The 27,831-nt window shown below is 43.5% G+C and overlaps 1 protein-coding gene across 4 annotated transcripts in view; it reads right to left on the minus strand.

Annotated features, from left to right (window-relative positions):
- LOC142397461 (alpha-1,3-mannosyl-glycoprotein 4-beta-N-acetylglucosaminyltransferase A-like) overlaps positions 1-27,831 on the minus strand; it is a 47,549-nt gene that overhangs the window by 14,300 nt on the left and 5,418 nt on the right. The window contains exons 3-12 of one of the 4 annotated variants that reach the window (XM_075480833.1): positions 27,155-27,286; positions 26,845-26,978; positions 25,787-25,833; positions 22,359-22,472; positions 17,847-17,922; positions 16,228-16,342; positions 15,996-16,126; positions 14,404-14,511; positions 12,095-12,276; positions 9,555-9,633 (exon numbers count right to left, since the gene is read on the minus strand). In XM_075480833.1, the coding sequence (XP_075336948.1) occupies positions 9,555-9,633; positions 12,095-12,276; positions 14,404-14,511; positions 15,996-16,126; positions 16,228-16,342; positions 17,847-17,922; positions 22,359-22,472; positions 25,787-25,833; positions 26,845-26,978; positions 27,155-27,286 (1,118 nt within the window). Of the gene's footprint in view, positions 1-9,554; positions 9,634-12,094; positions 12,277-14,403; positions 14,512-15,995; positions 16,127-16,227; positions 16,343-17,846; positions 17,923-22,358; positions 22,473-25,786; positions 25,834-26,844; positions 26,979-27,154; positions 27,293-27,831 lie in introns of all 4 variants that reach the window. The other 3 variants (XM_075480832.1, XM_075480834.1, XM_075480831.1) reach the window with 3 other exon arrangements.

A 27,831-nucleotide genomic window follows, 5' to 3' on the forward strand; every position in this document is an offset into this window, starting at 1 on the left:
GGAGACTTCATAGCCACCATGGCAAATTATATTCATAATATTATAGTCTACACATGACAAATATTTAACACACATTTCACACACAGACAATATTTCAGATGATTTCTATGGATCGTATATGGTTTGCTTATCATTACAAAACATGAATGTGGAAGGCTATTGAGTAGCCTACTGATAAAAATAAAACGTTAGACAATTTACCTTGATAACTGTGTATATACTCCACAAAGAACTTGTACCCTTTCCTCAGCCTGGACTGTGGTGTTGGTGAGTGTGACTCCACGACCCTGTGTATATCCTCTAAAGTTATCCTTGGAAGAACCACCAGCGAAGTTGCGAAGAAACGCTGCATTTTTGTTTGTGTAGAAGTAGCGCTAAATGAGTTTCGCCGGGAAAGCGGTTTACCCGGGGTCCGTTTCACAAAGCAGGTTCCACCAACTCTGAGTCTGTTCCTGAACTCTGAGTTGATCTACTCTGAGATAGAAAATTCTGAGTTTTCGGTTCCAGAAACGCTGATTTGAGTGAGTTTAATCAACTCTGAGTAGGACCTTGAGTTTAGCGTGTGCACTACAACTTTAAAAAGCCAGCATCAATGGAGCCCCGATTCGACGAGTCACCATGGCAACGGGGAAGAGGAGGGGCTACGTTTTTCACCAACCTCGAATGCGCTCATACGGCGAGTTTCAATACGTTTTTAGAAATAAGTGCAACACCGCTGCAGCAGTAAAAGTGTCATTTTAAATGTAGTCCTTTGCAATCACAATAATATTACAGAGAAACTGCTTGAATGGTAGCCCATTCATTTATTTCATTTAGGTGCAATCCCGCGGGGGAGAAGCGCAGTTGGCAGCAGTTTAAGATGAAATATAAAAACATTGTTCAAACAGGTGAGACCTCGGCATGGAGGTACCTCATTCTGATCATGTTTTACACTGTAAAGTAAATAGGCAATGCAATGCAAGGCAAGGCATCTATTTATATAGCGCATTTCATACTACAGGCAACTCAATGTGCTATATTTAAATATTAAGTGGCTATTTGACTGTGCAGTTATTTTATTCCCAACATAATGCTGTTTTCACACACATAAACTATGTCTTCTCATCTATATCATGTTCTGTTAAATAATTAAGCCTATTTAAACTATCACAGACTTCTACTAAGCCAACAGAAAGAGGGATGCCCGTAAAACGGGTGGTGCCCAGCACCGCCACCTCTAACGGAAGGCCAGTGGCTGAGAGAGTCCACCCCCAAGACACGAGTGTCTTTATAAAATATAATAGGCCTATATAGTTTTTTTTAAGCCTATTCATACAAATATTTATTTGTATTTTATGTCTTTTTTTTCTTTTGTCCCAACAAAATTCTGATGGTGCCGATCAAAAAGATAATTGTCTGGAAATGCAAAAATCTATGCGGTCTGATAACCATCTCCTGAGGAATATTTAATTCTCTGCGCAGTAATGCTGCACCTTCATCCACGGGATCGTTGTCAAAAGGACATTTTGGTGGAAACAGTCGCCTCCTACTGTGCCTGATGGACTTCTTGAAGTAGAAGAACTCGCTCTGCTGACTGAATGAATGAATGAGGAAATCAAATGGCTGAAAGAGGGCGGAGACAGAGAGAAACTCAAGGTTTATTGAGTAAAAGTTTCTCTCATTTCAGAGTTAATCAACTCAGAGTTTTCACTAAACCTGCTTCGTGAAACGGACCTCTGGTGTGACGTCATTGGAATGCACCGACTCCGCTGTCATTTTACAACTTCATGTTTCTACAGTGGCTCACAGTCGGCAAATCAAACGACTAAATACCAAATTGGGGTTTTCACATGTTCCTGCGCGCCTATCGCATGATTTAGACAGGACGATTTCGGTTGAGTATGTGGGGATTTTTTTTCGGTCGCATCAGAGCACATTTTTAAAAGTCGTGGGGACAAAATTCAAATCATAAATAGTGGGGGGGACATGTCCCCACCGTCCCCCCCGTAATCGACGCCTATGTTCATTACTCCTTGTGTTAGATTCATTTTCAAAGTTAGTGTTTTTTCTCTCTCTCTCTCTCTCTGTGCGCATGCGTGAGCGGTTTGCAGAGCGAGTGTTTGTGAGAGCGTGGCGAGTGTTTTGAGCTTGTATCAAAACTTTTTTCCAGTTTTCTGTGTTTTTTGTCTTGTGTGTCTGTTCTCTGTTTGGTGTTGTGGTGGTGGTGGGGTGGGGGGTAGTCGGGCAGGATGCCCGCTGCCGGCGGTGGTCAGGAGGAGCTGGAGAAGCTCACACGCCGACATGCCATCAGGGTGTTGGCGCAGGCAGGTTGCTCAGTGGAGGAGGTGGGCTGTGCTGTGGGAGAAGTGGTGGGATTTGACAGCGTAAAATCCGCGTCCAGAATGAACAGCGCGGTGGTGGTCTTTCTGGACGCGGTGCACAAAGTGGAGCGGGTGGTCGAGGCTGGCATTGTCCTCAGAGACGTGCTCACCCCGGTGTACCCGCTGGTTAACCTGGCGAAAGGGGTCACCATTTCGAACGCTCCTCCCTTCATAAAGAATGAAGAGCTGAGCAAAGCTCTGTCCAGATATGGACAGATAGGCTAGTGTCCCCCATAAGGATGCTGCTGCTGGGGTGTAAATCCCCGAAACTCAGGCACGTGGTGTGCCACAGGAGGAAAGTATTTATGATTTTAAAAGAGCCTAACAGTCCTCTGAACCTGTCCCTCAATTTCAGGATTGACGGTTTTAATTACTTCGTGTTTGTCACTTCCGACACTATGAAGTGTTTTGGGTGTGGAGCTGAGGGGCATCTCATCAGGGCGTGCCCCGAGGCCAGGAAAGAGACTGCCGAGGTCCAGAGTGCGGGACGGGGGGCGGATGAGGCTGAGCCCCCGGCCGCCGGGGCTTCGGCTTCCGCGGCCGCTGGGGCTTCGTTACCCGGGGCGGCGGTGGCTCCGACTCCGGCTCCGGCTCTGGAGAGGCCGGTGGGGGAGGCGGATGCCGCGGCCGCGGCACCGGGGCCGGCGGAGGAAGCCGCTGTCCCGGGCCCGGTGCCGGCGGGGGAAGCCGCTGTCCCGGGCCCGGGGCCGGCGGAGGAAGCCGCTGTCCCGGGCCCGGTGCCGGCGGGGGAAGCCGCTGCCCCGGGCCCGGTGCCGGCGGAGAAGGCTGCTGTTACGGGTCCCGACACGGTGGGGGCGGGACAGGATAATGTAGCGAGGATAGGTGGTGATAAAAATGTAAATGATGGAGAGTCAATGGAGACGTGTCTCAGTGTGAGAAACAGTAAAAGGAAAAAAACAGCTGATAAGGTGAAGGGGGGAGGCAAAGCTAGGCGAACTCAGCAGAGTCTCTCTGAGGAGGGGGAAGATGAAGAAGAGGAGGAGGAAGTTGTGATGACAGCCTCTCAGGAGGAAAAACTGACCGCCTATTCTGGGGAAAAAATCCAGAGGTTTTTAGCAGAAACCAAAGGTCAGAGGGGAGTGAGGCCTGAGGACTTTTTCCCTGATCTGGATGGTTTTATCAGGTCTGTGAACCGGCTGAAGAGCGAAGGGTTTTTTAACGATCCGGAGGTTTTTAGACAAACAGAACTGGTGACGAAGGCCAAAGCTGCACTGTTAGTAGACGATGAATGAATTAATGGCGGTGTGTTCTTTATTATCTGTGTCTTTTTTTTCACTGAGTGTCTTTCCATGAATAACATAAACATTGGGACTATAAATATTAATGGAGCACGTTCAACTACAAAGAGAGCTTCTCTCTTCCAGCTCTTTGAGTTGAAGAAGCTGGATGTGCTGTTTGTCCAGGAGACACACAGTGACAGCAAGAATGAGAGTGAGTGGAGGAGGGAGTGGCCGGGGCAGGTTTTCCTCAGCCACAGGCTGTCCAACAGTGCTGGGGTGGGGATCCTGTTCTCTCGGGGTTTTTGTCCTCAGTCTGTGGAGCTGCAGCAGGTGATGGAGGGACACATCCTCATGGTGAAGGCTTCCTATGAAAATGTAAAAATGGTCTTCCTGTGTGTTTATGCTCCCGTGACAGGCGTGAGTAGGATCAGATTTCTGGATGTGCTGGGTGATGTTTTTAATGGTTTTAATGATGAATATTTGTTTCTGGGGGGGGATTTTAACTGCACTGCTGACGCAGTGTTGGACAGGAATCACCTGGAACCCCATCCTGCGTCGTCTGCTCGGCTCAGGCGCCTCATTGAGACACACGATCTGACGGACGTGTGGAGAGGTTTTAACAGCAGAGACAAACAATACACCTGGTCTCACTGTAGAGACAACATGCTGTCTCTGGCCAGATTAGACCGCTTTTACTGTTTTAAGCATCATTTTAGCACGTTTAAGAGCTGCTGCATCATCCCGGTGGGTGTGTCAGATCATTCCCTGGTGCAATGTAGTGTTTTTATTAAGACTGTGAAGACATCCAGCGCTTATTGGCATTTTAACACCGCCCTTCTGGAAGACCATTCTTTTAGAGAAGCTTTTAGTTTTTTATGGCGTGCACATAGAGCCGAAAAACCCACTTTCTCCTCAGTGCAGGGGTGGTGGGATTTCGGAAAAACTGTCCTCAAGCAATTTTGTCAACAGTATACTCGCAATGTCACTAAACAGAAAACCAGATCCCTTCAGGACCTGGAGACTGAAGTACAGCTCTTACTGAGCGGTACAGGAAATCAAGGGCATACTGAAGCCCTTAAAAGTAAAAAGGAGGCTCTAGCCAACCTGTTGGGTATCACAGCACAGGGAGCTCTAGTCAGGTCACGTTTCATGAACGCCTCTATGATGGACGCCCCCTCCAAGTTCTTCTTCAGCCTGGAGAGAAAGAGCGGCCAGAGGAAACTCATCCACAGCCTGCGATCCAGCAGCGGGGTCCCACTCACTGAGACTAGTGAGATCAGGAGATACGCCACTAGCTTTTACAGAGACCTTTTTAAATCTGAGCTGGTGGAAGATCCTGAGCTGGAGAAGGTTTTCCTGGCTGATCTGCCTCAGGTTGGGGAATCAGCGGACTCGTTTTTAACAGCAGACCTGACACTAGATGAGCTCCATGGGGCCCTCATGAGCCTGGCCAACGGAAAGGCTCCAGGTCTGGATGGGATTCCTGTGGACTTTTACAAGACATTCTGGCCTGTTGTTGGAGAGGACATGCTGGAGATGTTCCAGGAAAGCTTTAAGAGTGGACTGCTACCCCAGAGCTGCAGGAGAGCTGTGATCACTCTGCTCCCAAAGAAAGGTGACCTCCAGGAGATTAAGAACTGGAGGCCGGTCTCGCTGCTCTGTGGGGACTACAAGGTCCTGTCCAAGGCTCTGGCCCTGAGGCTGAGGGAGGTGATGGCGGAGGTGGTTCATGTTGACCAGACCTACTGTGTGCCTGGCAGGTTAATCTATGATAACATCACTTTAATTCGGCATGTTTTGGACATCTCTGGCTCATTGGGTGTAGGCACTGGTTTGATTTCCGTAGATCAGGAAAAAGCGTTTGACCGGGTTGAACACCAGTACCTGTGGAAAACACTCGCAGCGTTTGGGTTCAGCCCTGGGTTCATTGCTAGGATCCGGCTTCTGTACTGTGATGTTGCTAGTATACTGAAGATTAATGGTAGTCTGGCTGCTCCTTTTCCTGTGGAGAGGGGTGTGCGGCAGGGATGCTCACTGTCAGGCGTGTTGTATGCACTGGCTATAGAGCCCCTACTACATAAGCTCAGGAGAGAGCTGTTAGCTGCCCCGCAGTGGTAAGGCTGACGGCTTACGCCGATGACGTCATGGTAGTTTTAAACACGCAGGCAGACATCCAGGTTTTAGAGGGAAATGTGGAGCTTTTTAACAGACTGTCATCAGCCAAAGTCAACTGGGGTAAGAGCGTAGCTTTTAAAACGAGGAAAGACTCGCTGAACCAACTCATTTTACCTGGAGGCCTGAGTTGGAAGACAGGTGGGTTGAGATACCTCGGGGTGTTTTTGGGAGACGACTCGTTTTTAAAAAAGAACTGGGAGGGGGTTTTAGAGTCCATTGAGGGCAGGCTGAAGAGGTGGAAGTGGCTGCTGCCTAGCATGTCGTTTAGAGGTAGGACGCTCATCACAAACAATCTGGTGTCCTCCTCTTTGTGGCACAGGCTGGCGGTGGTGGACCCCCCCACTGACCTGCTTGCAAGGATCCAGGCCACCCTGATTAATTTTTTTTGGGACAAGCTCCACTGGCTCCCACAAGCAATCCTGTACCTCCCTAAAGAGGAGGGAGGACAGGGGCTAGTACACCTGGCCAGCAGGGGGGCAGCATTCAGATTAAACTTTGTCCAGAGACTGCTTTATGGACTACGAGACCTGGTGTGGAGACCGCTGGCACAGATGATCCTGAAAGACACCGGACGTCTGGGATTACAGGAGTCTGTGTTTTTATTGGATTTTAAGACTGTGAACTTTTCCTCCCTGCCTGTTTTTTATCGTGGAGTTTTTAGCATTTGGAAGCTGTTGTGGAAGCAGAGGGTGCAACACCAGTCGCTGTTCTGGCTGCTGCAGGAGCCGCTGGGGCACGGAGCCCTGCTGGGCACCCCTTCCTGGATCGGTGCGGCAGCCGCAGATGCCTTCAGAGCGGCCGGGATCTCCACTTTAGGGTCCCTGCTGGAGCACACGGGGCCTGATCTGCAGGAGACGACAGGTTTGGCAGCCGGGCTCAGGTGGAGATCGGAAAGAATCGTCGGCCGGTTGCTGAATCACTGGCGAGGCTGTCTGACGAGTCAGGAGCGTCAGCTGCTGGGATTGTTTGGCCGTGGAACCAGCATCCCCTGCCCAGATGACCCTTTCCCCTCCCTCAGCATCTGTCCCAGCTCAGACCTGACGTACGGGCTGAACCTGAAGGAGGCCGGGGGCAAAGCACTGTCACTCCTGAAGTGAGGTGTCTGAACCATCAGAGACTACAACGGCGCTCCCAGCTCCCCTGGAGAGCTCGCCTGGCCCTGGGAGAGGAGGTCCAGCCTGAGTGGAGGAGCCTCTACAAGCCTCCTCTCTCCAAGAGGGTGGGGGACCTTCAGTGGAGACTCCTCCATGGGATTTTAGCGGTGAACGCCTTCATATCGATCCTAAACTCCTCTGTCACTAACATCTGCCCTTTCTGTGAGACTGTAGAGACTGTTTTCCACTGTTTTACCGACTGTCCCCGTCTGACTCCCCTCTTTGCCATCCTGGAGTTTTTTTTCAGGAAGGCAGGAGAGGTTTTCTCCCTGAGAACTTTTATTTATGGTTTTAAATACAGAAAAACTCAGAAGGAAAAATGTCAGCTGATGAATTTTATTGTGGGACAAGCGAAGATGGTGATCTACGTGAGCAGAAAAAGGAAGATAGAGAACAATGTGGAATGTGACATAGTGAGGATGCTGAGTGGGATGGTGAGGGCGAGGCTGCTGATTGATTTTAATTATTACAGAGCAATGAAGGACCTGGAGCAGGTCAAAAAAATGTGGACATATGGTGGAGTGCTGTGTTCTGTCCAGGGTGACGAACTGGTGCTCTCTGATCAGCTGGTCTGATCGGTTTTAGCCAGTTTTTTATTTTATATATCTATACTTTTCTTGAAAGATGTTGTAAATTGAACTAAACACAAACGAACAATAAAGTTGTGTTTCAAAAATCTCTCTCTCTCTCTCTCTCTCTCTCTCTCTCTCTCTCTCTCTCTCTCTCTCTCTCTCTCTCTCTCTCTCTCTCTCTCTCTCTCTCTCTCTCTCTCTCTCTCTCTCTCTCTCTCTCTCTCTCTCTCTCTCTCTCTCTCTCTCTCTCTCTCTCTCTCTCTCTCTCTCCTGCCCTCTGCACGCTTCACTCTCAACTGCAACCCGTTTGTAGTCAGCAAACCAGTTCCTGCTCCAGTAATCACCTCCCCAGTACATATGTCTTTCTAGTTTCACCACCCCTTACCGGATCCTCGTCTGATTTCCTCGTCTTATTCGTCTCACTTCCCGTAATCACCACCCCGTCAAGCTATTTTCCTCGTCAGTCCTGTCCCGCAAGTATTTCCGTCTGGTTTAGTTATTTTCTTAGTTTTTCTTTGCTCTTTATTCATTATTGATAGAAGAGAAATAGAACAATCCCAGATTATTTTTTCAGCACTATAGCCAGGCTGACTAAAAAACTGAGATCTGTTGAACCATATGTTCCTTTTCACTCTTAGTAGTAATCTTTCCCACTATTGTCACTGTATTGTCACTATTGCAGTATGTGCGCCCTCAATTTCTATCCCGTCTTCACAGCATCATAGTCGGTGGTTAAAGTTAGTTTCTTGCTGTTTTTTGCTGGTTAAACTTCAGCTTAAGATCTTTCTAACCAGCCCCTGATGGTCTCTGTGGGCAAATGTTAATAGCCCTGTGCGTAAAGTGTGAAATGTCTTAATCAGCCTCACCTTTTCCCCGGCACACTTCTGCACGTTACTGTATGAACACGTTGTTGGGAGTTACACAAAAACATGGGTATTTAGCTCGGGGGTAATCAGAGTCACCCACATGAGCTCCCACCACCCCAGAGAGAGCAGTGTCACCCATAGTTGCCCCGACTCTCTGTTCAAACAGTCGGTCACCCCCCCACCCGCCTGTTTTGGCCACACTGCGGCGGTGGGCAGCCAGTCTCCGCTTCACCTCCACCTTAATGTGGGACCACTTCTTTTTCACCTGTGGCTTCTCAGACCCCCCAGCATTAACAGCCTCAGGCTCTCCCACCCACTCCTCTTGCATTTGCTGCTTATGCCGGAGGACAGCGTGCCAAAGAACACATTTTTGCAGGCCTCCACTTCAGAAAGTAGCACCGACATCTTGCTTTCCGTAAAGTTCTTCTTTTTTCCCATCTTATTCATTCTTTTTTCTTTATGTTCTGATCGTACAGAGAGGGGAATCGCAAGTGCAGGGCTCATTTAAATATGATTTGCATATTTAAGTAGTGGTGGGGACAGGGAGGAGTCGGGTGCTCCGACATGTGCGCTCAATTCCACGTTGATTGGGATGTACAAACGAAATGTGCTTGGATTGATGCGTGCGCACAGATTCATACATCCGACGTTGGAGGGCATTTGGGTTTGAGCGTACGCCATGTTTCAGTAGGAAATCCACACAAGTCTTTGTACATGAGGCCCCTGGTCATTACTTTCTGACCTCCTGTTCATGCATTTTTCTTGTCACCTTTTCATGTCAAAAAGTGCTTCACTCCTTGGTCTTTTGGTGTCACACTTTCAGTGTGCAGCCTGTGGCCTGGATTCAACTCATGTAATGTACCTTCTTCCACACAGGAGTTCCATGTCTGTCTAACATTACTCAAAGATCAGGATTCCTATTACCACCTTTCCCCTTTAGTGTGACAGAAGTGTCAACTAACGTGTGCGCAGACAAAAACACGCACGCACGCACACAGCCACACACACACTCATAATGATCCAAATGGAAGCTGTGGAGTGACAACAGATAGCTTGTTTGGTGGATGTTTGTGGTTACCTTGTCACTCTTTCCCAAGGTATCAACACCTGATAGGAAAACAAAGACCTAAGAAATATTAGTAAGTAGTGGAACCAGAGAACACACACAAACAAACAAGCTACTCACATTGCTGGGCAGCACTTCCACAGTTGTATTGTAGAATTTATCTCCAGTATTTTCTGCATTTCCACTACAAAACAGGTACCTAGAGTAGCAAAGACAGCACAGGTATAATGCACTATGATGCAACAGTGTGTACTTCTATTGTAACATCCAGATATATAGATGCATACAGGGTAAACTGCATGAAAATATGTCATTGTCAGATGTAGCTGCATTTAAAAACAAATAACTGTTTCCTACAAAATATACATGTGTTACAGCAGCTAACAGACTAGAACTGTGACCGTGGCAAATTTCTGGAAATCAAACATCTCCACTTTGGTCTGGTCTGTTGTTCCAGAAGTCTTGTGGTTTGTTCAGATGCATCTTTGCAAAATTAACCGGTGCTGCCATGTTCTTTTTTAGAGAGAATAGGCTTCCTCCTGCAACCCTTCCAAACAAGCCACACTTGTTCAGTCTTTTTCTAATTGTACCATCATGAACGTTAACCTTTAACATGCTAACTGAGGCCTGCAGAGTCTGAGATGACAGCTGTTTTGAATGTTTTCCACTTGTGAATAATCTTTCTCCAAATAGTTTGGAAATTACCTTTTAACTCTTCCCAGATTGATGGGCAGTAACAATTGCTTTTCTAAAATCATTGCATATATCTTTCCTCCTAAATGCTTTAGACAAAACTTCTGCTTTTATAGAGTTGCTAACACCTGATGATCAATTAATTAGATTTATCAATCTGATTAGCAGCAACAGGCTGGCTTTGTTGCATTTTTCTGACTTCTCCTTCAGAACCCAAAATTTCAGGACAGCAGGGAGTAGACAGAAGTAGAATAGAATGATTTAACCAAATTGCTGGATGTTTCATATAAATTTAAATGATCAGAGTGCATCTGTGACAGAGTTCTAAAAATAATGCTTTCTGTGGCTTAAAGGAGAAGTTTGTTTTTTTAAACCTGGACCTTATTTCTGGCATAAAATACGTTCAACTCACTGATAACAGTTTGGTGAAAATCGGCGTCCTTATAGATATTTAGATTACTTAAGATCCGCGTATATCCATATAACGGGAGTGAACAGGGCATAGACAATACAGCCTCTAAATAAGGCATTATCTGTCTTTATTTCACCAATACTTTAAGATGAATGAATGAATGAACGCGTACTATTGCACTGTTCGGTCAGAGCTGCCATGTTGTTGTTATCGGGGGGCTTATAGGAAACTTTCTACACACACGTCGAGTGGGATGACTTCATCAACGCGCGCAGCTGCAGCACAGCTCCAGAAGAAAGCTCCCTTAAGCCCCCCCGCTTAAATATTCAATAACTACTTACTTATTTTACAAACTAATATTTTTTCTCTCCAAACAGTAACAATTCTTCTCTTAAAGCTAACTAAAGAATATAAAACTAACCAAATGAAGATCAAATTTCTATATTCATAATTGTTTGCATCTCTGAACCAATTTGTCTAACACCTACGTTATAACCTTCCACAACAAACAGACAGTGAGTTTGTTTAATAGAACTACATGAAAACTAAAGTAGAATGAATACAAAAACATGTCACTGAAACCAATAAACATCGTTGTCAAAAGACTAAGTTTAAAAACCTAATCAAAAAGTACAGCTCAAACTAACATTGGAATGACTTATGGTAAATCTAAAACACTTTTGGGAACCAACCAACAGCTGCAGCATGGAGACTGATGCAAATGACTCTGACATCAGGTGGAAGTCAAATATAGACTGGCTGTTCCTCCAACCCTAAAACTGACTATATACACCACTGCATTTGGAACACTTTCCTCCCACTTTGCCTACTATTTTGGTGAAAAAAAAAAAGGAAAAGAAAAATGTCGGCTTTACAATTTGCACAGTTTATATGACTAACTTCCCATGTTGAGATTAATATTTAATATTTAATATTAAGTGGGGCGGCTGTGGCTCAGTGGTTAGAGTCGGTCATCCAATAACTGGAAGGTTGGCGGTTCAATTCCCACTCTCGCCACTCAAAAAAGATTGGTGGAACTGACAGCTGGAGGGGAGTCAGTCCACCTCCTTGTCACGGATGAGGTGCCCTTGAGCAAGGCACCATACCCCCCATGCTCTCCGGGCGCTTCATGGCTGCCCACCGCTCCAGGTTGGCATCTGTCTCCGAGTGTGTGACCCTGTGCATGTGCGTGTCAACAGGTGCCAACCTGGATGGCTTAAAAGCGGAGGACAAATTTGTATGTATGCATATATTAATCTTAATTAATATAATCATTATTCAATTCTATATCATTTGAGTTATGGCCAATAGGTTTTATGAGGTGATCTTATAAAGCTTGACCGTTGACCATTACAACTCAACCAGTTAATCCTTGAGTCCCAGTTTGAAGGATTGACCTTTCAAAAGAAAGAAGTTTATAACTTCACAAGTTTGAACAAATTCTCTGAATCAGGTGAGAGCACAAACAGACACATGGAAGACATATTGCCACCAGCCCAGATGCTTAGGAAATAAAAACCAAATAAAGAAACAAAACAAAAATAAAACAACTGACCCAGATATGTGGATTGGCTGGGGGAAGCTGAAGAGGATGTAATCACCCTGGACAGGTGTTAATGCCCACAGAAAGTCTTCTCCATTGTAAACCCTGTCCAGATTGTGCTGCTTGTAGTATTTTAGGCTGCTGCTGAGCTCTGCAGGTGGGTTACTGTAGGTTTGTTTCCCAAATTTCTTATCCTGGAATGGAGGACAAACAAAGGAGGAATGGAAACACACACATACATACTAGCATGAACAAATCCAAAGAAGCCTTTGACCTGTGTTACAGCTGTAAGAAGCTACTTTACTGTATGTTAGCTGCTTTGATTTCAAATCAAACAATTACAAATGCAAATGGTTCATTTATAAATCTTCAGTGTAAAAACATTTGGGGTTGAATACTTCCCTTTTAAATTCAATTAAGAGTAAATAATATAACTATGTAAATACTGAGTGTGTGTTAAATAATGGTTAGACCCACCGTATCACCAGGCTCTACAGTGGCTATATCTTTGCTGTCATACTGCTACTGAGCTTAGTGACAGATGGCACCATTCTTAAACCCTGATCTTACCCAACATTTGCACATAGCAATGATCAGACACAAAGCAATCTTGTAACTTCAGTCTCTCTGCTCAGGTTAATCCAGCAAAACTAAATACAACATGTGCATGTATCTCCCTACACAGTGGGACATTATCCTGAACTAGTCTATATCTGAACTAGTCTAAAAATGAGTTTTTAGTTACATCTGGGATTTGTTTGTGTACTTTCAAAGTGTATTTGGAAAACAGCCTTGATCCTTTTTCTTCCTTCCAGAGCATATGCCCAGCAGCGACTTCACAATAGTCACAATGTTTCTGGTCAAGATACAGTGGCAGGAACAAGTTGCTGAACAGATACCTAAATCTGAGTGCAAGGAAATAAATTCATTTGAACTATTATTTATTTACTACATTTTCTTTAAGGGTACATGAAAACCAGGAAACTCAGAACCACAAAAGGAGGTGTCAAGCAGAACTATCAATTTAGCAGCTTCTTTTCCTGTTTCCCTGGCCAAGGAGATAAAGTTCTAAGCAGAGGGACAATAGTCAAGTTTCCATTCACTAATGAAACAAAGCTGAAGCAATTTTCATAGCAATATGAACAGCCGCAAAAAATAAATGTGAATCGATCATGTTTCCACTGATGGTCTGAAGTGAATAAACTCTGAAACGGTGTAATTTCACCTGAGGGTGACAGTATAGGTTACGCTGCCAGTGGTTGTAATTCCGTAGAACTACTGTATTTGTCCTACCAGGAAACAGGAAACCTGTTTCATTTCAGCCTCCTTATCCACTCTTTCGTCCATTCTCCTCCTCCAGCAAAATATTCAAAGGGATGTCTCAATTACTTTAAAATGAGAATACAGCAGTGTATCCTTTACACAAGTTTTTTTTTTGGCATCTGGGAGGTCTTCATGGGGTGTTGCACATTAAATATCTGATACAGTGCCTCCTCTCTCCTTGTGTCCCGCCTCACTTCCTCCACTCCACTCTCTGGTCGGAGTGATTTGGAAATTGAGTGTGTGCAAAAGAGATACAAGGAAATACTGTGGTGGACACCCACAAGAGCAATACAGAGAGAGCTCTTCTTCAGGAATTACTTTCTTCTCTGGGTCATATCCGGGAAGAGGCCGGTCAGTCACTGAGTTTATTCTTATTTTTTTTATTCAGAGCTGAAACAGCTGCTGAGTTACATCATTTTAATGTTTGCAGGTCAGATGAGATTCACTAAGTTGTATTCACCCTGATATGCATCAAGACGTGTATGAAATCTAAAAGTTCCGAGAGAATGTCTCATACAACACTTTTTTGATCTAAAATTGAAAAGAGTATGTCTGAAATATACAGATAATTCTGAAACGGATGTTTCCTCTATTGTTTATGAGAGATTGTCACACTGCTGGAGGTCATGTGTGTGCTCTGGTCCTTTTGGTATTATGTAAATCATAGAAATTTTCATGCCCAAATACCAAAAAGAGGATTTTTTATTATTTTCATCATTTATAAAACAGTTATCCTCATCATAAACTGAATATATTCTACAAATTCTACTCGGGTAAGTTTCAGGAAGCCTGGCTATTGGTGGACATAGAAAGAGGCTGTCACTGTCAATTCTACAGCAGATGACTTATCACAAACATTATTAGAGGAGGAGCTCAGGATGTGGACAGAAAGGAACAGAGAAGATGCATACTACTACTGGCAACATTTTAATTGTGTCATCATCAGATACTGAATCGTTACTTTCATCACACCTTTTCAGAGATTAGACAGCACTCACCTTTAAAGGCTGTAGTTTCCCAGGCAGAGAGGAGTGGAGGCCCATATGCTGGAAGAGGGAGGGCTTGTATTGCTGCTTGAGCAATGCTTTCTGTTCATCACAGTCTTTCTGGATGGGATAAGATATGGGTGACAACAAATCATGCTGGACAGCTGGAGGAGGTTGTGATCACATAAAATACAGTAATACCACTGAACCATCGGTTCCTGTTTCCTCTTTACATAGAAACAGTTCAACTGTATAATTTTACTGTGGGTCATTACTAATTGGCCAATGACTATTTGAATCACATTCATCATGAAAAATGTGAAATTCGTACACCAAACACAGATACCTTGGCTGAACATTCATATGTTATAATTGCCTGAGGTATTTCTACTTTCTAATGTCTTCGCTGAGACAGTCCATTAAATTGTCTATGACTGGGTTATCTCGGAGATTTTAGACTGTAAAAACCTTAGGGTTTTGCATGTGTGATATGTGGGCCCCAGTGTAAGGAGGAGGGTGAAAAAACATTCTTCCAGTGGTGAAGTCAGTGGTAATTTCCAGACAGCAGAGTCCAACTTTGCGACAACTTTGTTGAAGTCCACAAATGCTAACCCGCTGCTGGGACCCTCATAATTGCTCCTTGTTGCTGCTGTATATTTAAGGTTTATTTGTGCTTGTTTGCTTTGATCCAAGGGCTTTTCACAACAGATTTTTAAGAATTTTAAGTGTCATGAGTCTAATGTCTAAGTGTCACGAGAGATCTCATTAGTACTTGTACGTTATGACTGGGAAAGTGAAAAAAACCCCACTATAATGAATATTCATTGTGATATTTAAAGACCCCATATCTAACTTTATTGTAAGACTAAAATCAATTGTATCTTTGCGTGTACAGCATGTCATTTCAAGTTTCCAGTAGGATTGTGATTCACACACAGTCATCTACAGCTGCAGCTGCCTATTTTTTGCATGTTAAGATTTTTTTTTTTTAATCTATTTTTTATGCTTTTAATGGATAGGAAAGTTCAGAGAGACAGGAAGCAGGGGGCAGAGAGAAGGGGAATGACATGCAGCACAGGGCCGTCCGATGCGGGACTCGAACCGGGGACTATAGCCTCTTGTACATGGGGCGCTGCTTAACCCACTACGCCACGGACCACATCTTTTTCACTTCTGTGCTTACTTTTTTATTGAGGTTTTAAAGCAGTTTGTTAAGGACTTTGTTTTGGCCTGTCTGTCCCCTCTGACACCACCACATTCAATACTATTACAGTCATCTTCCCTCTTAATCACTGTAATAATACTCCTCCCTTGCTTGTTAACTTACCACTCAGAAGTCATAAGATTACTTCAGAGGGTATTCAGACTTCTTTAGTGTTTCACACTTTGTTAATGTTAATGTTAATACCCTTTTCATTTAGATTTGAGGCTTTGAGTTTCTTCTGTCATGCGTCACTTTGTGTATCACGATTGGATAATGTTATCATTGACTCTACAACACAATAAAGTATTCAAACATGAAGAGGCCTGAATACTTTCTGATGAGACGGCAACTAGTTTGGTTTATTATTTAGTGTGCTTTGCATTTCTTGGTATAGACTTACTGGCGACTTCTCAGGGTTGCAAACTTTCACCCACAGAATGTGATCCAACAACCAGTCGATAGGTTTGTCTCTGTGGAACATCAGGAAGAACTCGGCAATCATTGGAAGGTCACGGGTCTGAAACATCTTGCCTGGTGAACACACGCACATCTTACTACCAGAGAATAACACTGAAAATAAAAACCTGTCAGTGGATTGACCATTATGATACTGTGTATGCACACAAACACACCTATAAATCCAAGCTGGGAGAATTCCAGGTAGAGCCATTTCTTTGACGCCTCCTGGATGGCAAATGACTTCATTTTACTATAATAGTCCTCCTTTGCAACAATATCATCTTCTAACTGGAAAACAAATACAGTTAAATGTCATTCTTTAAAATTAATTTCATTCGATCAGTTCATTAAGTTGGTAGTATGAGCTTGGTTTGCTGTGCTTGCAAGTATTAGCTGTTAGAATAGGTTATATATGCCTTCTCAAATGCCAATAACTGTCATGATCTGTGTTTTGGTATTTTTTGGCGTTTGTTTTTTCCATGTTGGGTTTTTCTATTCCGTTTCTTGTTAGGGTTCTGTTCACTTCCTCCCTGTCATCAGCTCCACTCCCTTCACCTGTGTTATTTCCCTCAGCTGTCTTCAATTACCAATCACCCTCCTCTGTATTTAAATTCCTGGTTTCATTCAATCTTTGTCAGATCATCTGTTTTCTTCAGGTTGTCGTCCCGAGTTGTCGTTGCTGTTCTTTTTTTTCTTCCTTTCTCTTTCTTTCTCTCAGTTCAGTGTTATTCCTGGCACCTTGGCCATCTCCAGGAGCCCAGGAAGGCTCGCTTCCTCCGGTTTTTGGCCCCGTTCCAGAGGGAGCCCATGGGGGCTCGCCTCCTCCTGGTCCCGCTCCAGAGGGAGCCCAGCCAGGCTCACCTTCTCCAGTTCTTTGTCCCGATCTCCAGGGAGCTCATGAGGACTTGCCTCATCCTGTTTCTGCTCCAGAGAAAGCCTGGAGAAGCTCGCCTCTAGTTTCTGATCCGGCTTCTGAGGGTGCCCAGGAGGACTCACCTCTAGTTCCTCTTCCTGGTCTTTCTCCTGTGGCGCGATGGTAGGCTCACTTCCGCCAGGACGGCTCCAGCTTCTCCGTTGCTGGGTGTCAGGCTGCCCGCCAGACTGTCACCAAATGCTTTCATGACATTTTGCACTGTGGAGGGAGAAATATGCAAATCCCTTCCCAGCATTCTTTGAGGAACATTATTTTCAAAGAGTTTCTCACACATTCTGGAGACAATCTGGAGATCCTCGGCCTACCTCTTCATCAGACTTTCATGGGTCCTGCTTTTGGACCAACTCGTGGTTACAGTCACCTTTTAACTTCATTCTTTTTCTTATACCTCATTACTAACTCTGAATAGCCCTGTCCCAGCTTTTTATGGCATATAATGCAGACCTGAAATATAAAAATTAATGCATTTTCACACAAAGTACAGATGATTAGATGTAACAATATCTTGGGTTCATACCATCTAAATGAAATAAAGGTTGAAATGAAAGAATTGTCTCGTTAATTTTCCATACTGTCCTACATATCTCTGATTTGGAGAATCAATGAAGTCATATGTGCACATGGATACCAGCTGGAATTGGCAAAGCAGCAAAAAAAAAAATTAAAAAAAAATGCACGGTTGGATATCTGGACATAGCCTATACTCAATACTTTCTCTGAATATTCTAATTTCCCAGCAAAGTGTTCATGAGTAGTGGAGCACTAGGGGCTGGATATCCATGCATACATTTGATTTTATTGTCAATATAATGTGAGATAACACTGCACCGATATCAGTAACTTAAATCTGATCTCTACCTGAACGTAAAAAGTTCCTTTGTCCTGAGCGTACAGCATGAGGAAGCTGAAGTCAAGATTCTGCTTTGATCGCCACCTGAAAACACATGAGGTGCATTGTTAGTCCCTGCCTCTGTGACATCAGCAGGTGGACATCAATCCCAAAAAACAAAATAATCCATTCAAAATATAAACACAAGCGTCTTATCGGAACAAAATACTAAGTCTTAAATAATTAATAAAAATACAGGTAGACAGGTTAGCCTCAAATATGGCTGGTGGGGAAATGAGAACTTGCATCTCAGCTCCTTCTGTTATCAGCTGATCTTCTGCAAGCTGGCAGCTATCCCAACAATCCCAAACAAAACATTCATACACGGGGCACATGTTATACAGTACCTTAAAAAACATGAATGAAAAAAGATTGGTTCTGGCTGGTTATGAAAAAAATATGCAGAACTGGGCTTAAGCTGTAAAGTTTATTCATCCATCCATTTTTTTCTGCTTATCCAAAGTCAGGTCACGGAGGCAACATGTTCAGGAGAAAAAACCCATACATTCCTCTCCCCAGCAATATTCTCCAGCTCCTACTTGGAGATCTCAAGGCATTCCTCGACCAGAAGGGATGTATAATCATTCCAGCTAGCACTGGGGTTGGAACAAAAATGGACCAGTAAATTTAAAGCTTTGCCTTCCGGCTCAGCTCCCTCTTCACCACAACGGACCGGAGCAGTGCCCTCATTACTGCTGACGAAGCCCTAAGCCGTCTGTCCATCTCTTGCTCCAACCTGCTGTGAACAAGATCCCAAGATATTCAAACTCCTCCACCTGAGGCAGGGACTCATCGCTATCCTGGAGAGAACATTCCACCTTTTTCCAGTTGGCCTTGGATTTGGAAGAGCCAACTTTCATCCCGACCACTTCACACTCAGTCACAAACCAATCCTATGCAAGCTGAAGGTCTTGGCTTAGAGAAGCCAACAGAAGCACATCACCTTTAAAAAGCATAGATGGGACCTCGTGGTTCCCAAAGCAGATGCCTTCCTCTCCATGACTACGTTTTTAGATCCTGTCCATGAAAATCAAACAGGATCGATGACAAGGGGAGGCTCTGGTGGAGTCCAACACACACTGTAAACGAGTTTGACCTTGTGCAAAGAGTGCAGACACAGCTCATGTTTTGGTCATACAGGAACCAAATAGCTCGCAAAAGGGATTCTAGTACCTCATACTTCCTCAGCACCCCCAGCAGAATCCCTCAGGGAACACGGTTGTAAGCCTTTTCCAAATCTATAAAACACATTTGACTGGATGGTCAGACTCCCATGACCCCCTCAATAACTCTACAAGGGTAAGATGGGATCTGGTTCACTGTTCAACCACCTGGGCGAAAACCATACTGCTCCTCCTGAATCCATGGTTTGACAGTTGGTCAGAACCTTCTCTCCAACACCCTGGAGTAAAATTTCCCAGGAAAAAGTAGTTGGAACACAGAGCTCCATGTGACATTGAAGAGGCATGTTAGCAAATTAGCCCCACCATGTCCAGAGCTTTTGGCGAATCTCATCCACCCCTGAAGCTTTGCCACAGGGAAGCTTTTTAACGACCCTGGTGACTTCTGCCACTTGGTGTAGTCTTATTCCAATGCGCTGAACTTGATCAGTAGTTACCTATTACCTATTTGCAGTTACCTAGTAGTTATCTATGCACTTTCTTTCTCCATCTCCTTCCCCCAGCACATTAAGATGTAGAAGATTGTGAATTGTTAGCTGAATAGCTTGTACTTGACGAATGGTGACATTGGATGGAAGGTGCTGAGCACACTCTCTGCACTGTGAGGGTCTGGCTCTGGCTTCCCTTCCCTTTTATGTCTCTTCTTATTTTCTGTTTTTTTTCCTGTTTGTTTTCCTCTTGTCCACCTCTGCTTTTCTCTCTGGCGTGGCCGGCTGCTGAGCTTCTAAATATTTAGCAGCTTTGGTCAGCATATGACCACACAATAATGTGTAAAGGAGGAGCAAGTGTTTACACACACTGTTCCAGATTCATTTACAGAGTCTCTTCAGTCAAAGGCTTCTTCAGTTTGGATGCAAAACGGACCGCTACAGGAAATCTTTCCTGCCCACAGCCATCAGCATCTATAATAACTCCTTGATTTAATTGAGTTACATCAACATTTAATTTCCCTCTGGGATAAATAAAGTATTTTTGAATTTGAATTTGAAAACAAGTTGTGAAAAACATGAGAATTCATACCACAATGAGAATTTGAAATAAAGACCTGCCTCTCATTAAGGTGTGGTGCCCTAGATAAAGGCAAATACATTAATCTACTTTTTAATCTGAATTGTTTTATTTCTTCTGCTAAGGACGTTGTTTGAATTGATATTTGTCTGTTAGAAGGATTTCACAAAAACTAACAGGCCACACTTTGCATCAGTGTTGTCTTTTAAAACAATCGTAAACTTTTAATATTTATTTTCTTATGTACAATAAATTGTGCAGCATTCTTCTTTGTACAATGAGCTCCAGGGTGTTCAGAGCAGTCACCAGAGCCAGTCTTCTTTATCTGTTTGTTTTGCTTTGAATTGCTCTTTGTCTAGTCTTGTCTCCACCACAGGCTTATAGAAGATATACAACATTTTAGTACTGCAGACATTGAAGGACCTAAGCTTCCCTTGGAGGTACTCTGTTCCTTATTATAGATCACCTCAGTGTTTAAATTCTGGTATGCTGTCCAAGTAGACTTCCAGGTATCTGTAATTCTCAACCACTTCCACCTTGTTGCACGAGTGTTGTATTTTGTATTCTGATTTGTAATCAGTGATTTGTGTATTCTGTGCCCGTCTGTATAAGCTACTGGATCCTTAAATTTCCCTCGGGATTAATAAAGTATATCTATCTATCTACCTCTTCTTCTGCGATGGAGACATTGTTTGGCTTATTCCTGGTCCTCCTAAAATCCACAATCATCTCTTTTGTCCGTGTTCAAGATGAGGTGATTGGTTCCCACATGCCACACAGTATTTGAGCAGTTCCCTGTACTTAGCCTGCTGTCCATACACCCAACAACTGCAGAGTCATCCGAGTATTTCCGGAGATGACAGGATTCTGAGTTATACATAAAGTCTGAGGTGTATATAGTGAAGAGAAGCAGGTAGATGATGGCAGCTTCAACACCAACCCCATGATGATCAAATACTGGAAGAAGGCAGGATGTCTTCTATACCGCTGAAAATTTCTCTTGACTCAGACTAAAGGCGAATTTACAGTTGACGCGTCGCTCACGGCGTTGGCGGTCAAAATGACGTTTCAGGCCTGGCGCTTGCCTTGAAAAGACGGCGCAGCGTGTTGTCGTGCACCAGTCGATTTTTGTAACTTGGCTGCGTCCATTGGATGGACCAATGTGAGACCAGGCTCAGTCAGGAGGTGCGTTTGTACAGGCACCTGTACGAAACTGCAGTGAAACAGCACAGGGAGCACGTAAACTCCCCAAACTGGTGCACAGAGATTGGCAGAACTTTGGGGAAAGAGGGAGAGTTCTGTAAGAATGTGTGGAAGAAGCTACGGGACAGATACGTGAAGGCAAAGAAAAGGGCAGAGACTCCAAGTGGTGATGCCGGGGGCTTCAGACCTTCACCTCTATTAACTGAATTAAAAAATTTAAATGATCCAGATACTGCAGCAGTATCATTGATGACAGTATTCTTGCTCTTGACAGAGGCATTGTTTTCTTCCCCACTTTCTTCGTTTTAGAGTAGCAGTAACCTTCACGTAGCAGCGCCACCTCTGTGACGGAGAAAATAGCAACTACTCGCGCATCGACTTGCGCCTCCGTATATAGCCGGCACAAAATCGTGACTTCATCAACACCGCTAACGCTAGCCGACGCGGCAACCATGCTAGAGCGTTACGGCATAAGATGGGCTGTTCTGCACAGGCCTTCATGACCCTGGGACCGGCACCATCTGGACCTGCAGCCTTGTTCTGATGCCAGTTTCTCTTGCTCCCTCTTCACCTGATGGCTTGAGACACACGGGCATGGCTTGTGCCTACGTCATTGTACACGCCCAGCATTTTATGTGTTTCGTGTGACGCTCTGCCACTAGGCAACGCCCCCTGAACTCGGCTTCAGGCGGCACAGATCACCTAATACGCCAAGCTTTCACATTGCTTGACGCGGGATGAAGTGGCAATTTGGACCCGCGATGGTAGCGGATCTCAGTGTGAAAACAGATGAAGTGTCATTCTGTGGCGGGAGATGATAGTGAGGCTGTAATGAAATCCAACTCTGAGGTAGAGGGTGACATCATGGAGGTGTGCCAAGGAGGATGTGGGTGCAGGACGGTTGAGAGGTCTGTGTTGCTATAAACTGAACCTGTTATCACCCTCATCTGTGCAACATGACTCCACAGTAGCAACAACCAATATGTTTAGAAAAAAAGTTAATCATATGGCAAAAACAGATTTTATAGAATACATAGCTCCTACAATATTTGCAGCATTTCAAACATGCATGTGAATTTCTATATGTACCTTACTCTGTCCATGGAGTCTCCCAATGTCTCTTCGAGGTTTTTGAAGTCAGGGTAGTAATACTGTGAAGGTGAAACCACCTCCAGCAGGCCAGACTTCACTTCTTTGGGGAAACTAAAAAAGAAAGAGCTGGTAAACAAAAGAGCAACCCACTTCATCAAAATACAAAAGAGACAAAGTAAAACAAAAACAAAAAAAACATTGCTTCAAAATAACTTCTTTTTAAATTCCTTATTGGTCATCATTGATCTAACTAACACCTGACTACATACTTGTTTAATATTTGAATATACTTGGAATTGTTCCCTTGCACTTAAAGGATAAGACCGGTTTTTTGACATTGGGCCCTTGATTTCACATTATAGCATGATGTTCTACTCACCCCTGCTTGTTGTTTGTCATTTGGAGCTGTTCCGAAGATATTCGCGAGGCGTCTGGCTGCTCTCTTGAGATATTCGGCCATGAAACGGTTTCCTATGGGCAAGCTTATACAGGCACAAACTATGCTGTTTATAATTTATTAATTACTCTACATTAGAACTGATAACGTGGAGGTGCGTCGCTTACTTAAAAAAATCCGGGTTATTGTAATTTTGATTTTTTTGTCGTAAAGTGGGTGTTACTGACGTCCTCATCGTGCTACTGCCACAGACAGCCCACAGACCTGCTGCCTATTTATTCATTCGGCTAAAATTCAAAATTAGTAACCCGGATTTTTTTAAGTAAGCGACGCACCTCCACGTTATCAGTGCTGGTGTAGAGTAATTAATAAATTATAAACAGCATAGTTTGTGCCTGTATAAGCTTGCCCATAGGAAACCGTTTCATGGCCGAATATCTCAAGAGAGCAGCCAGACGCCTCGCGAATATCTTCGGAACAGCTCCAAATGTTCAACAACAAGCAGGGGTGAGTAGAACATCATGTTATAATGTGAAATCAAGGGCCCAATGTCAAAAAAACGGTCTTATCCTTTAACTGCACAAATACAATGAGACAACATGTCAGACCAGAGAACAGAAAACTTTTCTCCTGTAGTCATCTGAGAGCGTGAGCAAGTTTAAAATTCTACTTTCGTGTATTTTTCTGTGCATACATGTCTGTGCTGCTTCCATTTCCATTTTCCCTTTCATAACTATTCTTTGTTATTTCATGTTAAAGTAGCCCTCCAGCAGCTGAAATGTCAGAGGCACACTTTTATCTGTCCTGAACATCTGAAATTAGTAGCTGGACTTTTTCTCTGCAAATGTGTGTCTATTTAGGATTAAACTCACATAGGATATGAATGCCGACCAAATATAATTATTGCTGTGATAATTTATTGAGTATTCAAAATTTGACATCCTCAATTCAAAGTCATTCATACTTATTTATAAACATAATCCAGATCAACAAAAGTTGACTCCAAACACAGGTGGTCCTTCAGAAATCCAAGGAAGAGCAGGAGCTTGATCTGAGTTTGACTTCGATCCTGACTGGGACATGAATAAATCTAGTCTGTGCAAACTAACCACGTTTAAGGGGAGAAGAAAAGTATAGATAATGCAATTAACAAACCAAGGATTTCTCTTTTAAAAGTTTTTTTCGTACACTTAACTATGTGTTCTAGCAATGTTCCTGATCTAACCAACAGGGTAAGGTGACATGGGGTCCGTTTCACAAAGCAGGTTCAACAAACTCTGAGTCTGTTCCTGAAATCTGAGTTCATCTACTCTGAGATAGAAAACTCTGAGTTTCTGGTTCCAGAAACGCTGATTTGAGTGAGTTTAGTCAACTCTGAGTAGTTTCACTTTGAGTTAAGCACGTGCACCACAAAAGCCAGCATCGATTGAGCCCTGATTCGACGAGTCACCATGGCAACGGGGAAGAGGAGGGGCTACGTTTTTCACCAACCTCGAATTGGAAATCTTAATGCGCTCATACGGCGAGTTTCAACACGTTTTTAGAAAGAAGTGCAACACCGCTGCAGCAGCAAAAGTGTAAGTTTAAATGTAGTCCTTTGCAATCCCAATAATATTACAGGGAAACCGCTTGAATGGTAACCCATTCATTTATTTCCTTTAGGTGCAATCCCGCGGGGGATAAGCGCACTTGGCAGCAGTTTAAGATGAAATATAAAAACATTGTTCAAACAGGTGAGACCTCGGCATGGAGGCTCATTTTGATCATGTTTTACACTGTAAAGTAAATATTAAGTGGCTATTTCACCGTGCAGTTGTTTTATCCTCAACATAATGCTGTTTTCACACACATAAACTATGTCTTCTCATCTATATCATGTTCTGTGAAATAATTAAGCCTATTTAAACTAACACAAACTTCTACTGAGCCAACAGAAAGAAGGCAGATGCCCGTAAAACGGGTGGTGCCCAGCACCGCCACCTCTAACGGAGGCAGAGGAGCTGGCCCTAAGCAGGAATATTGGAAGGCCAGTGGCTGAAAGAATCCTTGAAGGGAGTCCACTCCCAAGACACAATTGTCTTTATAAAATATAATAGGCCTTGATATATTTTTTTAAGCCTATACATACAAATATTTATTTGCCTTTTATTTATTTTTTTCTTTTTTCCCAACAAAATTCTGATAATTGTCTGTAAATGCTAAAACATCTATGGTAACCATCTCCTGACAAATATTTAATTCTCTGCGCAGTAATGCTGCACCTTCATCCACGGGATCGTTGTCAAAAGGACATGCCATGTTCGTGGAAAAAGTCGCCTCCTGCTGTGCCTAATGGAATTCTAGAAGTAGAAGAACTCGCTCTGCTGACTGAATGAATGAGGAAATCAAATGGCGTGTGTGGCTGAAAGAGGGCGGAGAGAGAGAGAAACTCGAGGTTCATTGAGTAAAACCTGGTCCCGACCAGGTTAGGTTCAGAGAGTCTGTTACTACGGTAACTGACGGAGAGCTTAAGTTACCTCTCTTTGTGAAACAGGCTAGAGTTACCCCTCTTTCTCTGGTTTGAGTTGCCTCCCTTTGTGAAACGGACCTCTGAACTGTTGCTGCTGAACATTTACTTTATTTTTAAACAGACACATATGACTCCAATTTTTTTGATTTGTCAGTCATAAAGTTGTATGACGTGTTGCTTTTTAAGCAGAGGAAAAACAAACCCAGGACAGGCTGAGCAAAAGATGTCTAAATTTAATTGGATGGAAGGCTGTGTGCTTTGTGAAGAAGACTATCAACACAGATGTACACTAACATACTATACAACTGTGCGGCAACAAGCTACAACATATTAAACCACTAAGTTTTTTTTTTTTACCTGAGCAGGTCTTATTGAAAACTTTTCTGTCAAAAAACCCACTTGAGCACTGACTGATTAAGCTGGCTGTTTTTGTAGACATCAGAAGACATTAAACCAAAATAAAAAGCAACAGTGATCTCAGTGTATCTCTCCCAGGGGAGCCAATCTAGAGTCACTTACTTTGTCTTGATGGTCTGTGCTACACTGTTCACATAGTCTGAATCTGTCTGAACACAGAGAGAACAAGGAGAAGGTCAGTGACATTGATCTAGAAACAGGTTAATACCAAAGGTCAGACCCCGAATTCTTCAGAAACAAAGAACAGAGCATAGAGGTAAGATGGCCTAATTGTGCTGGTTCCTTGAAGGCCAGAGCTTGTAAAACAGTTTCAGTATTTATAATTTTTGTGACTCATTCAGGGAATGTCAGCATCAGACACATAATCTGTCGCCAGTGCACATGCACACCCGGTGGCAAACACCCCCACAAACACTGCATTGACAATGACAAACTGTTAATAAAGGTTAAACCATATTCTTGGTTTATGATATCATGTTTTATGAGACCGTTCAGAGGAAATGCTATGGGATAGATTAGAGGTGCTGTCAGGAAATCTTCTTCACATTCTACCATTTGTTAAACTGGTGAGTAAGTAATACAATAGCGGTGAGTTACACACACCTATTGTTTGTTTTGGCTTATTTTAAAAACACTGGGAAAGAAAATATCCAACCAATCTGATTACACTGCCTATTCATGTTTCTCTGAGCGAACAACTTTGCATATTATGCAAAAGAACCTGCTTTGCCTGTTTGCGGACAGGACTGATACTGCTGTCACATTTGGATAGCTAATATAAAGCTAAAACCATACAATGGATATTTAGACTTCGCATTGAGAGTGTCAAACTAAAAGACAACCAGTCTCTTTGTTCAAAGTAGCAGCTGGCTCCAGTTAAATTTTTCAGCATAAACACAGTCATACTGATGTCCAATGGCTCCTTCAGCAGAATGGGGAAAGATGGGGGGTGTCCCTCCCACACGGCTGTGTGAACGTGTGAACATATTGTTCTGTGATAGAGGAGCATAACCTCTATGAAACAAAATGTAAAGAATACTGGTTTACAGTTATGTTCCTACTACTTCCACTTCGACTGTTGCTTGGAGCGTGGTGGAGGAGGGGCCAAGTTTTACTTCAGAGTAGTTAATAAGTAGTAACATTTGGAAAATATGTGCAACCTCAGCAACAAAGACGATGATGAGGAGATCTTGGCATTGTGAGGAAGTCAGGCTGGAGAGGAGGGACCCGAGAGTGCTGCTGAGGTAACTCTCCTTCTCACGCTTCACTGTTGGAATTCCCAACACCATAGACACTAAGGGTGAACAGATGGACACAAACACACACAAAGGTAACAAAAGAAAAGATGAAAACACTGAATGACAGTGAGTGAAGTTTCATCTACTTGTATTTGCATATGCATTTCTTGACAGATATACTTTCCTGTCATTTTCTCTTGAAATACTGAGTTGGTGTGTCAGTGCTCTGTACCTCCACGGCGCCCCTGTCCCAGCACAACATTAGGCATTAGGCTGCCTGGATGCTGTTTAAGGTGGGGCATGTAGAGGTAAATGTTGGGCTGAAGGAGAGGCTGTTGGCCTGACATAACTTCTGACTGACTGACTGCTTCTATCGACAGAACAAAGGTATGAGCTCAGAAGTCAGCATTCACAACATTCTTACAAGTTTCTGTTAAAAAAAAAGAAAAAAAAAAGATTAAACAAATATGAAACTAAAATGTACGTAAGCATTGCATCCATGTGGACTGTGCATAGAAGTTCACAACAATTTCACCAGACTGAGCAATCATGAAAATGACCTTAAAAGTAAAGAAGAATATGTTATATGAGTTCAATTCAATTCAGTTTATTTATATAGCACCAAATTACAACAAATATCATTTCAAGGCACTTAAATAATAAAGTCCAATTCAAGCCAATTGGAGTTTAATTCATTGTAATCACAATTAATTTCAAAATAATCCAATTCGTTCATATAGAGCCAATTCAAAAATAATTTCCTAGCTAAGAAAACCAACAGATTGCACCGAAACTTGTCTTCAGTCCAATCTCCCGGCCTGAGCGTGCCTGAGGCGACTGTGGAGAGGAACGACTCCCTTTGAACAGGAAGAAACCTCTGGCAGAACCAGACTCAGGAAGGGTGGCCAT

This window comes from Odontesthes bonariensis, chromosome 13, assembly GCF_027942865.1.
Source record: "Odontesthes bonariensis isolate fOdoBon6 chromosome 13, fOdoBon6.hap1, whole genome shotgun sequence".
Taxonomy (NCBI): Eukaryota; Metazoa; Chordata; class Actinopteri; order Atheriniformes; family Atherinopsidae; genus Odontesthes; species Odontesthes bonariensis.